The 13333-nt window shown below is 37.9% G+C and overlaps 1 protein-coding gene across 4 annotated transcripts in view; it reads left to right on the top strand.

The window, feature by feature from the left end:
* Positions 1-13333, top strand: part of SRGAP1 (SLIT-ROBO Rho GTPase activating protein 1) — a 148659-nt gene that overhangs the window by 89435 nt on the left and 45891 nt on the right. For all 4 annotated transcript variants that reach the window (XM_084506567.1, XM_084506568.1, XM_084506570.1 and 1 more), the window contains exons 5-6: positions 8901-9083; positions 9463-9591. In XM_084506567.1, the coding sequence (XP_084362693.1) occupies positions 8901-9083; positions 9463-9591 (312 nt within the window). The remainder of the gene's footprint in view (positions 1-8900; positions 9084-9462; positions 9592-13333) is intronic.

Raw genomic sequence — 13333 nt, 5'->3', positions numbered from 1 at the left:
TTAAATTAAATTACTGCTGTACAGTACTTTTGGGGGGATGAAATAAACCACCTAATTTTTAGGCATCTGCAATGTAGGTACAAATATCCTAGCCTGCTGTCTGTGTTCCAGTTACAGGTGCTGGAAATCTAATATGGGGAGATCAGAACCCTTCACCTGATCATGTGCTTCAGATGAAATTAAGTACACCAATAACTCTGCTGTTCAGCTTTTCATTGATTGCAAAGGACTTCATCAGCTGTAGGTGCCCATATTTACCCAGAAACAAGCCACACTTAGTAAAGTGACAATATGGTGCAGAATAGCACCTGCTCCACTACTTGCAGCATTAGAATGATCATCAGCTTATCTGTGTAACATATATCCTGGTGTACGTAAAGGTAGAAAGATACCTAGACAGATGAACACCTCATACATAGGTTTTTAATTCTGTGTAACATTTACTGTTTACAGTAAAGAGATCATATCATAGTGGCTTCACATAAACAAGTATCTACATTTTTTAACTCTGGGAGGCATGTTTCTCAGTCATTTACAAAAAGGAAAAGTCATCTTTCTGCTTTTCCCGTGATTTATGGGAAAAAAACAAACAAAAGCAAACAAACAACAACAACAAAACAGTAAGATTAATTTCAGTCTTACTGTTGTGAAGTAAATCTTTGTGTCTAAAAGAAATCAAATGAATTTCAAGTCAGTAAAAAACTGAAGTCTCTCCCTGTTAATCTACTCTGTTTTTTGAAAGAATGGTACTTTCATGAAATGTAACTCTTAAAATGTAAAGCCTTACTGGAGTTTAAATACCCCTAAAGCCTCCATGTGAGGGGCCAAATATCAGTTTCTAAACACACTGAGTATGTGCATGAATTTGGGTTTAATAATCTGCTTACTGCTTATGGCATCATCCTTTATTTTACAAGAAAGATCTGTAAAATAAGGTCACCTTCCAGAATTTAAAAAAAAAAAAAAAAAAAGTTACAAAAGTGCAGTGAAAAGAATGAGAGTATTTAAATCATTAAAAGCTAAAATAGGGAGAAGGACTTGTTTTGAGGCACAGGTATAGTCATTATAAAGAAATTGAATGTTTTATTTGTTACTCCTTGAACTTCTCAGATAAGGATTGGGTCCCTTAGGCAGATGCATGCAGGCACACAAGTATTTTTGCAGCTCCACAATACCTCTTTCATGCAAGCATCATGTTGTACGCTCCACCGACAAGATGTAAGACATTATGTGCCCAGATTTCCCTAATGTTTTGGGATGAAGGGCTGGATTAAGTAATTGTTCCAAACCCATATGATGAGAGGTTTTACCACCCATCTCTAGCGAGACATCAGGCCTTACCCAATCTGCATTCAGACTTCTCAAGCACAAGGTACCTCAAACCCAATTAGAATGATACAGAGTAAATAGGATGTTTAAATTAATTGCTACTGATTTGATCCAGATATTTTTAATGGATGAATTCAGACACAACCTACTAAGTATCAGAATAATAACTGACTTTGTTCTGGTGATAATGCTGCATCAAGTGTCCTAGTCATCTGTATCACAGCCCGTGTCAGAAATAAAAGGTAATTTCAGGACCCTTCTCTGAAAATTCAAGCTTCACTTCTGCCTCAGAAAATCCTTTTTAACCTGTTCATAGGATCAGTTCTAACTACTGCTCTAGTTAGGGACTTTTGTCCGTTGGTGTTGATGGTTTTTAAATCAAATTCTTCAAATCAATAAGTAGTGCTATAGATTTTGCAAAGGAGAAACTGTTCCAAGAGAAGAAAAAAACAAAGCCCTGAGGAGTTGAAGAGACTTGCCACCTTTCACTAAGAATGCAGTCTGAAGGTTTCCAATTAAAAAACCTCTTTCTGCGCAGATATATTTTTAAGACCATGGAAGTCTGAATCTCTGCTTTTTGAGAGACAGCAAAGCTATTTGGCTGCATATTGAATGTGGAGAAGCTCAGAACTGCAGTGAAATGTCCAAAAAAATAAAGTCAGACATTTTAGAATATTAAATGCCCGTTCTTTAAAAAATCACTCCATTAAGAGATCTTTTGCCTTGCTTACACTTTATGTAACTCCTTCTTTTACCCATCTGCATCACTAGGAATTATCCTAAAAGTAGGAGATGTATATACTAGGTCTTCTGTTTATTCCCTGAGAGTAGTTCAGCTTGTATTCACTTTGTCTTATGCCATCCTAATTACAATTATGCATCACGTACAGGATTAATGAGAAAATAAAAAGGGAAGCAGGTGAAGTAAGGCTCCAGAAGACGTTCTAAGAACCTGTAAGCGAATCGGGCTTATTGATTGGAGTAATCAAAATTTTGTAAGGCGAACTTTCCTTTTTGGTTTTCATCTCTTTTCCATAGCGAAGGTTTTCTTGAATGTTACAATAAATATTTCTATGTTTTCTGCATGTTACTCACATGGCTAGTAGAAATACATTTTAAGACTATTTTCAATTCTCAGTATTTTATGCTCTTGTTCTTATATTATGACTCAAAACATCATGCTAAAAATAATCAAATAGATAAGTTTCAGTCTGTATCTTTGCAAGTTCAGTAAATTATAAGTGGCAAGTACTTTTAATTATGCATGGTTTCTCCTTGGCTGTGCCAGACAATCAGTATTTTCAGGTCTGCAACATCCCAGCTACTGTGCATTCATCTTACTCCTATCCTCTCCCTATTACTCTTTCAGCCAGTGTAGGCTAGAAATTAGTCCCATGTTTTACATAAGGATATAAGCTGTTGAAACTAGAGCAAGGTGTTCCTTTTGAGTAAGTAGAGATGAAGAAATAAAAGCCCATTTAGTTGTGTGAGGTCACAAGTTGAAGGGTTTTTCCTGACAATTCCAGAAAAAATGTTGATCAAACTGAAAACTGTAGAGGTTTGTGTCGATGTTTTTTGCAAACTGAGAGATTTAGAGATCTTTTTACATGTTGATTGAATGAGCAAATAAATTATTGATTTTACCATTGATCCTCCTTGCTACAGAGAAAGCTCCCCAAACTCTTCTTCCATTTCTCTTGAAAGCTACCGTATCTTGTAATATCAGATCAAGTACTACAAAATAGTGATAACATCTCAGTAATGGGGCATGATAGGAAACAGTGGGTAGGCGTAGTCTTTTCTTGCAGTGCAGGGAAGTCTCCACTGAGGTTCTTTAGGAGTCGGGGCATATTCCTAAATGACCTCCAAGTGTGTGTGTGGTGGTGGGGAGTAATGAGTGGACAAGTTTGCTGAAAATACAGAACTGTTCCAGCAATCAGGATGAGGACAGATGGTGGAGAAAAGTAGTGCACATTGGAGGGAAAAAGGCATTTCACATAAATACAACATGTTGAACTTTAAACTGACTGGTAACAGTCAGTAGTAGACAATTCTAGGAAAATATACCATGCAACTTTAAAGAGTGGGGGGATCAGCTGTTAGAAGCAATTAGGAAAAGAAAAGAGAGAAAGACAGAAAACATAATCAGATGCATTTATAATTCTGGCCCATGTATACTCATATCTTTCAGTACTGTCTATGGCTCTGACCTCACTTGGAAAAAAGTACTTGGAAGAAAGATCCATTGAGGGTTTTCTTATGAGTCCTACATCTACTGTTCATGACATTTCTTCCTTTTAGGGAGAAATTACTAATGTCCACTCCTCCTTCAGAAGAGGGGCTAAGTAAAACAGAGAATGATCAAATAGGGAACTATAAATGAAAAGTTCAAAAGAAAGGAGTTGAGAGCCACAAGAATAAAAACAGGAAAGTGTTAGGAACTGAAGTGAACACTGAGCAAAGCAACCATGTCAGTGCCAACTGCTTTAGAGATACTTTTGAAGACAGGCTACTAAACCTGGGGGGTGGTATGCCTGGACTGGTACAACTTCAGTGTATGAATTATACACTTATACTTACCTGACTGGATTTATTACACATCAGACTGAAGTCAGTCAAGGAAGATAAGATCTTAGAGGTTCACTGACTGAGAACAGTGCTCTCCTCTTTCCTTTGGCCCTGTACCATTCTGTTTTTTTGTTTTTCTGAGCTGTTTTGCTCAAGAGTCAGAAAAGCCTATAAAAGAGTTCATTAGGTAGGAGCACTAATGTGAATCATCTCCAATATTCAGTGACATTTAGAAATGTGAAAAGTATTTAGCTGCCTTGTATATATCTCATGCAAAATCTCTGCCTCTTACTTTTTGGAATAGGAGCTTCAAAGCATGCTCTGAGTGTAAGCAAGCAGAACTGTAGATACTTTCCACCATCAAAGCAGATCTAAAGCAACTGAAGAATTGATAAGTGACAGTCTAGTCAGTCTGTTAACCTGCATTTGTAATATCTTTGTGTGTGTGTGTGTGCTCCATTTTGCAGAAGTTGACCATGATAAAATCCATTGAGTATAGCAAGGAGCAGGATTTTTTTCAAACATCATAAAAATACATCCTCATGTCTACTACTTAGTTTTCCAAATTTCACCCTCTGCCATCTTGCTTTTCCCAAGCAATACAATTGTAAGGCTTGCAGAAAGGTGAAAATAAGGACAGTCTAAAGCAAACAGTTTAATATTAAATAAGACTAGGTCTGCTGGGCCACTTGCATTTTTCAGTTGCTTTATCTCACTCTTTAAAATTTTAGTTGTCTAATTTCTAAGGGTAGTTACAGTCAGATTTTCTTATTTTTCTTTACTGAAATAACATAGAATCTGGATTCTCTGTAGAAAACTTAGGTCCAATTTACTGTAGTATATCAGAGATCCGAGAGCTGGTGAAATCTGATTCAGTAATTCTGTATTGGTAATCGTATATCAGAGTCTACTCCTGGAAACACATCAGAGGCTGGCTTGGAAGTGAAAAAGATGACAAAAACAGCTAATACTAAACCTGATTAACTGCTAAAATCCAATGATGTAGTGGAGTTGGTATAAGATATTACTTATTTATTGGGGAAAGCACTAGCTAACCTAAAGTAATTAATCCCTTGCAACTCCAGTTTCTGATAGGAACTCACTACTTACCAGAGACTATTCCAAAACAATTTACACTCACTAATTCCAACTCGAATGAACTTCTGCTCCATTAAATGATTATTTCCTGAAAAAGCACTGTGAAAAAGCTATTAATTATGCAGTTTTATTATACAAATAAAGCATGTTCCTTTGACAAACACTAGATAACTGCAATATATTTTCTCTTTGTAGCATTCTCTTAATACTTTAGGTTAAGATTTTTTCTAGAAAAGTAGTCTGCTTTTAGAAAATGGAAGCTAGAGCCTTGCTACAGGAATGTTCCTCTCTTGTAGCCCACAGAAGTTCAGCATTAATTGCTGTCTTGTTGATGGATTTACCCCAATAATGATTGTGGGTTTAAATAAAATAATTATCTAAGTGATGACTCCAATGTTCCCTTCACTGTGATAAGTGCTGTGTCCTACCCTGAGCCCACTTACTGAGCTCTTACAGATGATGAAAGTTGCTACCACTAAGTGCAGTCTGTCACCTACAAGAGGGAGCATAGTTTGTACAGCATGATCTTTTCCAACTGCTTATAGTATGACTTAGTTATCTGTCAGAAATCCATATTTTACATCATTGCATCTGCAATAACAGACCTGCTAAATTAGCAGGAGATGAACTCCCGTTTTGATTTTAGAAAGGGACTTGTATGTATTTAACAATGCATGTTCAGTACAGCAGAAAAGTGCAGCATATCCATCATGACGGCAGTTCAGCATCTGCAACATTACAACCTTGCTGTCTTTTCAGTGTATACTTGATAGCTGATCAATAAGCACTTTGGGGGACTAATTAAAGTCAGTTCATTGATGGATGCTCTCACAGGATAGTCTATCAGTTCAACAGTTTGGTGGGCATCTGAGAGTCTACATTGCTTACTTCATCAGAGAATTTGTCATTTGAGTAACAGATCTTTGGATCTGTTACATGGCTACAAATCTGAGATCTGTGGTTCTCAGAACTCCTAATACCGTAAGACTATTTTCAAGAATTAGGTGAGCCTGTTACTGTCTTTTACAGTATCTAGCAGTCTTTTAAATATTCTTGGGAGAAAAGAGGGCATAATGTTAAGGGAAAGATTAATATATATGCAATTTAGCATGCAAATTATGTGCTAATTTGTTGATGAAGTATGCACTGAAATACTTGGAAGCCTTGTTTATTCCTATTTATTTTCTGTTTGTGTCTGTCTAATTCTTTTTCAAGTTTTTGTTTAGCTGCTGCACTATCAGCTCTTAAAAAACTTTGGCAAATCATGAGAAAGACTGGAGCTCTCAGCTTGCCCTAGAGGCTTGCAAAATAATGATGTCACCAGTGCATGAGCTAAACAGTGCTATCAATATATCAAACTAGACAGGAGAAAAATGCACAGACTGATCACTGCTCTGTACATGGTGTATACTGATTTCCAAACCAGCATGGCTCAGGTAGGACATGCTGACTGTTGTCCAGCCCTGAGTATACTGCCAGAGGGAGGGCTTCTTTTTCCATTTTAGTTGTGCTGCAGTCATTTGTACTAAGAACCGTGTCATTCTCGCACAAACTTGACTTTCAGTCAGGGTACTCTGGATTTGGCAGCATGTGCTGTAAGCAGGCAGCGAGAGGAAGAAGTGCTCTTCAGTGATGCGAGCTTAGCGAAGTCAGCGTGGAGGCTTCTGAGCCTCTTGGTGAGCCGGCAGCGATGCACTTATACTCCTTCGCTCGACAGCGAGGCAGGCTGAAATGTCATAGCCACTGCAGAAAGATATTTATGCCTAGTACACCGTGCTATACAGCACTCAGAAAAACTGCTTCTGAAACTTGTGTTTACTGCCTTTGTCAAGAAGTGTCAAAGCAAGGATTTTGCCTTGCGTCAGATGCTTTGAGACGTGCTGTTAGGAAACTCAGCGAGGTTATTATTGTTCCCTCTTTGCAGGCAAGAACAGAAAGAGTACAAAACAAAATAACTTTCCTAGATGGTAAGATAAATAATTTAGCCTTCTCCCACCAACTACAAAGTCTCCAGAGCTGACACTGAATGAAAAAAATAAATAAAAAGAAACAAACACCTGTAGACTTCTGCAAGGAAGCACAAACAAATTGCGTAAGAAGACCAACAGAGAAGGGTATACAATTATTGTCTTTAATTTCCTTTTCCCATCATTTTCAAGAGAGGTATATAACTTTCTGTGCTTTTTCAGGTTTATTTCATAAAAAAACTTCTTTAAGAAGTGTATTTCTTTCTTTTCACTAGGTATTTCCATGTGGCTATATGAGTTAGATACCCTGGGCAGAGGATATTGACAGCTTTAAAAATGCTTTTGGTAACAGTGCAGGATATAGGAAGCTAAACATGCTGTTAGGTTAAACTGGAAACAGTGAGGATCTCAGCTCTGCAGGCTTGCATCCTCTTTTCAGCTCTTTTTTTTTGTTTTGTTTTGTTTTCACAGTTTTGCCCCATCCGTTCAGACTGTGGGCGCCAGCTGTTGCCTTTGTGCATCCAGTGTTTCCACAGAGAGCTGTGAACACGTGTTTTTAAAAATAAGACCACAGCTTTTGATGCACATCTCTGACATTTTTTACCTTACTACGAAAAGCTGGTGAAAAGTCACCTGTTTAATTTTTAGTACCAAACCTATTCCAGTTGTATCAGTAGCATCAGCACTGCAGCGTTGGGCAGTTCCCCAGACGAGGCTCTCCCTTCAGCAGGCCACACCAAGCCCCACTGAAGGAGGAATGGGGGACCCTTTGACTCCTCCCTGGCTGTATCCTTTGGAAATGAATGTGGCTTGGGTAGTCTGGGCTCAAAGATGACATCTGCTGGAGAGAGTGCTCCAGCACCCTGTGAAGAAGAGAGGAGGCCTGAGGATGCCTGAGGTTGCCTCCCCACCTTGTTCCTTGCATGAAGCCCGCTGTGTTTGCAGTCCGGGGGTCCATGCTCTCCTGGCCACACAGCAAGTGCGTGTGCAGGAACAATCGCGGTGTTATGGGGGAAGGAGGAGAAGTCTTCATGTCTCCTCTATCAGACTGCTCCTTCTCCAGCTCATGTTTGGAGAGCTGGCCAGTTCTACATCACGGCTGATCTGCTGGCTGATCTGCGTGGTTAGACGCAGCTTCTCTCCAGGCCTTTGACAGCGATTCGGCTGACCAGGGACCTGTCCCCAGACTGAAGCTTCCTGTTGTCCCTGCTTCCTTCCCCTGTCCTCACAGCGAAGCATATCCGCCTGTTTTCAAACACTCGGTGCCCCCAGCAGAGCCATTACCTTAGTACTGAGGAAGTAAGAGAGATATGGCCCTGATATTGATTTAGTTTTATTGCTCATCATTTCAGGCTTTCATACAGAGTCCTGAAGTTTAATAACAAGGATTTGGTTCTTTCCTGTCAGAGCAATGAAAAAAAAAAAATCCTAGAAAATATTTTCTGCACAACTGTTGGCTTAAATATTTGATAGCCTGCTGCCCAATCACTTACCAAATGTTTCTGAGATACGAGGTCTTCTGGGCAGAAGTGAGGCAGAATGAGAGACAGTCTCATACCCTTACATGATGGCTGGTTCTCCATCATCTTCCTCTTTATTCACAGTGCTTGGTAAAGCACTCTGAACTTTTAGAATTTTAGATATATAAACACCCATTTATTTAAAGTGAATAGTGACAATTCTAACATCATCCAAAGGCCTCACTGAAAGTCAGTCATTAATAAAGCCTATAAGCTCTATATAAGCTATAATGGGATAGTGTTGAATAAATCAGAAAATAAAAATGCAACTGGAAGTCGTCAGCCTGTGTTGGCAAGGAAACTTATCCAAATTCCATCTTTATAAGAGAACATTTTATTCAATGACCCCATTCTTTTTCTGTATGTACCTTTTTGTTTTCATTTTCTCCTAATTCCTTTTTGATTCTCTCTTTTGCAGGTCATGAAAACATACCACATGTATCATGCAGAGAGCATCAGTGCAGAAAGCAAACTGAAGGAGGCAGAGAAGCAAGAAGAAAAACAGATTGGGAGGTCGGGAGACCCTGTTTTTCATATTCGACTAGAAGAAAGGCACCAGAGACGGAGCTCTGTGAAAAAGATTGAAAAAATGAAGGAAAAAGTAAATAGTCCTTTTATTTTGCTTCATATGAAGTAATTTCAATGCATTTCTGACATTCTTTAGCATGATATTAGACAGAGAAGTCCAGCTGGGAAATAAAATTAAACAAGGTACACATAATAAACTAGCAGTGGTTTATAGACAACTTGATTTAATTGCAGATCAGAGAAGGGAATACTTTATAATTCTTACTACAAGGTTTGTTATATTTGGAACGAAATACTAAGTTATCACTTTGTATTACATTTTTATATGAATAATAGGCTGCCAGTTAAGGTTCTTTCTTGTTAATGGGAATGTTTGCTTGAATTGTTTCCATTTTTGCTACATATCATCAATTAAGTGATTCAAATACATTCATATGCAATCTCTTTCCTAGCGTCAAGCAAAATATTCTGAAAACAAGCTGAAATCTATTAAGGCCCGTAATGAATACCTGCTCACCCTTGAAGCAACCAATGCTTCTGTTTTCAAGTATTATATTCATGACCTTTCAGATTTAATTGACGTAAGTATTTGCACATTTATTTTTATCTTTATTTTGTTCACAAATAATACGTATAATGTTTTTCATTTTCAAAGGGAATACATTAGTCATATGGGTTGCCCATATGACAATACATTCATCATTCATAATTTGTGTGGAATAATTAGCAGATACTCCTTTCAGCTTTATATTTCACAAAATAAAGTGCAAATAAGATGCTGAACCCTGTCTTTTAAAGTTAGAATGGTACCTTTCTTCCCTATGTGGCAAAAGCAAATATGACAGGAATAACATAAAAAGTAGAATATTCCATTTTGTGCTATTAAACTATTTATTGACTACATATATTTCTTAGAACATAAACATCTTAAATGCAAGTGCATGCTGCCAGCTCACGTCCAATTTTTCATCCACCAATATCCCCAAGTCTTTCTCCTCATGGCTACTCTCCATCCATTCATCATCCAGTCTGTAGTGATGTTTGGGATTGCCCCAACCCAGTTGCAGCACCTTAGACTTCTTGAGCTTCATGAGGTTTATCTGGGATCACTTTTTGATTATGTCCAAGTCCTTCTGGACGGCATCCTTTCCCTGTCTTGTATCAACTGCCCTACTTAGCTTGATGTCATCTGCAAACTTGCTGAGGGTGCACTTGACCCCACTGTCTATGTCATTAATAAAGAGAGTAAACAGTACTGGGCCCAGTACAGACTCCTGTGGGACCTGTACCCCTTCAGAGGCTGGAAAGATGCTGATTTAGTCTTCTCTCCTGCCTTCTCTTTTAGAGCTCACATTTCCCAGGAAATGTCTCCAGGGTATGTTCCTACTGTGTCAAAACTTTTTCAGAGTGGAAAATGCTTCTGGTTCTTACCGATGTTCACAGAGTTTGCCATAGCAGTGAATGCTGTAGAAACCACAGCCCTGGAGCTTCACAAAGAATTGTGAGGAGAAGCGAGCTGAAGCTCTCTGTACATATATACAAAGATAACACTCTTTGGAGTTCGTGTTTGAAGAGATACTTACACAACCATGAAGTCTAGAGCTTTCTAGCAGCTCTACTCTTTAACAGAAATTTACATTTTGCAATATTTCTTAATGCTGGAAAACAATACCTACTTTGAGTGGCTTTTTCCAAGCCATGAATAACATTATTTTGGTGAAATGGCTTTAGAAATTACACTTCTCTAAAGAATTTAAATGGAAAATTTAAATGTCCTTTTCATCACTGTTCTGTAAGAGTTGGCTATAAACGTGTGACCAGAATTTGCTTCAGAGCCAACTCAATCTGACTGAGCTTCTTTAAAGGAAGTGTCTTGCAGACATTTGTATTTAATCAGAATATTCTGTGAAAGCACTGCTATCTAGACGGAGTGTTTACTACTTGACAGAGGAAACACTTTCTGTAAATGCAAGAGTCTTGGCAAGATTTTCGGGTTATATCATCAGAATGTGAGACATACTTCCCACTGACCATATGTTACAACAATCCAGACTACCTCATTCTGTAAATCTACTAATGTAATGGGACGATTTTGAGTTTTCAGAGCAGGGGTGGTTATTTCACTCTTTACCCCCTCTACTTTGTCCTTATTTGACTGCTTTTCTTTCTGTGCTTCCCTGAACTCTCTCTCTCTTTGCAGAAGGAGATTACTTCTCCTTTGTGTCTGAATTTCAGTTAACATGGAGGGGATTTAGATCTCCCTGAGCTGTTGATGTTGATTGTAAATGAAAGTGAATGTTTTCCTACATTACTGATAAATATGTCTGATGAAACTGGGATAAATATATGGAGGAGCACAGTGAACTGTTTGTAACAAAATTGGGGATGGTTGTGGGATTTACTTATATATTAAAGATTTTTTTCCAGTGCAACTTGATTTGTGAGGCTCATATGGAAAATCCTAAGTTGCAGTTCCTTAGATGAACTCAGTCTGAACTGTTCAACTCGTTCATTTCATTAACAAAGCTCAGGGCTTCTGACTTAAAATGATGATGTGGTGTTCGTCTTAAGCCCTTGTGATAAAAGCAAGATAAAATATTACTGGAGTCTTAGCTAGATGCCTTAATGCATTTCGTGAGCTGAAGGCTGGGACCAACATTTGCAGAGAAGTGGGGGGATAAGCAGGATTTGATATGTACAGTGTATTTCTGCTCTCACCATATTGTTCTAGAGAAATTTGATTTTTCTGATGAATATTTCTTCTCTTTTGAATATGTAGTAGGATCTTTTTCAAGTGAAGGACAGGATTAGTTTTTCTCCTTATGTGTATCATGTAGGAAGTAGCAGAGTGCTTTTTAGCTAAATTAAATAAGCTTTGTCTGATACATAGATTTTTTTTTAAGATTGTGGATTTCTGAGGAATAGTAGCATACACACCCCTGCTAAGCAGACTATTAGTACCAGCATCTGTCCATGTGGCACAAATTATGACTCATTTATTTAAAGAGTTCCATGTATTTGTGTTTGTGAGTTTTATCTGAGTATAAGAGGAAGGTAAGGAACTTCTATCAGAGTTAGCATGCATTCTTGTGATCTGAAGGTAAGTGCTAGGAAATAGTGATCAAAACTAATTTCACTGTAGTTCTGCTACTGGCATAAATACAATGTTTATGTGTTGATCTTCCTTAAAGTGGAGTTTCCAAATATCTAATTGCAGTCTACATGCTTTGGATGGTTAGGAAGTTAGAGAGCATTAAGCTGTTACAAACTTAATTTATTCAGTAAAGGTTCTTTGTTAATCATTCACAGAAGCAAGTTTAAAATTAGGCTAGAGCGTATGCAGCTCACAGTCTTTATTATAAGTTCTCATAAATATGATGTGTACAGTCAGATCCCTTTGATTTGAATGTTGATGTTTGTGTACCAGGGATGATTAGAACATGACTTATTTAGAGGTTAAGGCATTTTTATGAATTTCTGTCTCTATTGGCATTAGAATTTTATTATTGTTCCTGAAATGAAATGAAGATCAGCTTGGTTGTTTGGTTGCAGCTCTGTGCTAAGCACTGCAGTTTGTTTTGTTCAAGCCTAAATATACTCTGGGGTGCAATAAAGAAAGTAAATGCTCTTGAGACTGCTTCAGATTAAATTCCAAATAAGAATAAAATGCAAATTACAAAATTAATTTTTCACACATATCCCAAATGCATCACTCATCTCCCTCTACTTTACCCAACCAAAAGTCTTTACAAATCCTGAAATGCAATAAAACTCATAGTCTGTGACTTCATTCTCTCATTCCTCATCTTCGTGTCTTACTGCACCAACTGACATCTCATCTCTCTAGCCCATAGATTGATAGCAGGTCTTACTGACTCCAGGCTGTCACCTTAGTGTCCTGATAAGCGAATCTCAAGGATTCGTATTTCTTTTGGCTAAGTGTGGTTGCTCATTTGAGCTTTACAAGTCTTTTAGGTCTACTTTTTTTTTTTTTCATGAGAATCATGTATGCATGCATGTATGTGTAAGTGCATACATATCTACCTTTTTGTAATACCTCAAAAGTGGTGTGTGGTTTGTTGTTTGTTTGTTTGTTTGTTTTCTTCCAGGGTTGGGCAGCAGCAGTTTAGTAGCAGTACTTTACATTATTAGTGTTAATAATGAGCAAATGCACCAAGTGTTGTCTCCATTGTAGGCATCTCTAAACCATCACTAGTGCTAACAGATGAAAATAATGCTCTCCTCTCTGAATAGCTGTGAGTTGGTATGGTGGCAGAGCTGTTTCCAGGTTAAGAATATCTTTGTCTCTCAGTTTTCTGCCAG

The sequence above is a fragment of the Aythya ferina genome, assembly GCF_964211825.1.
Source record: "Aythya ferina genome assembly, chromosome: 1".
NCBI lineage: Eukaryota > Metazoa > Chordata > Aves > Anseriformes > Anatidae > Aythya > Aythya ferina.
Note: the sequence above shows the minus strand (reverse complement) of the source record. Positions and strands in the feature narration are given on the sequence as shown.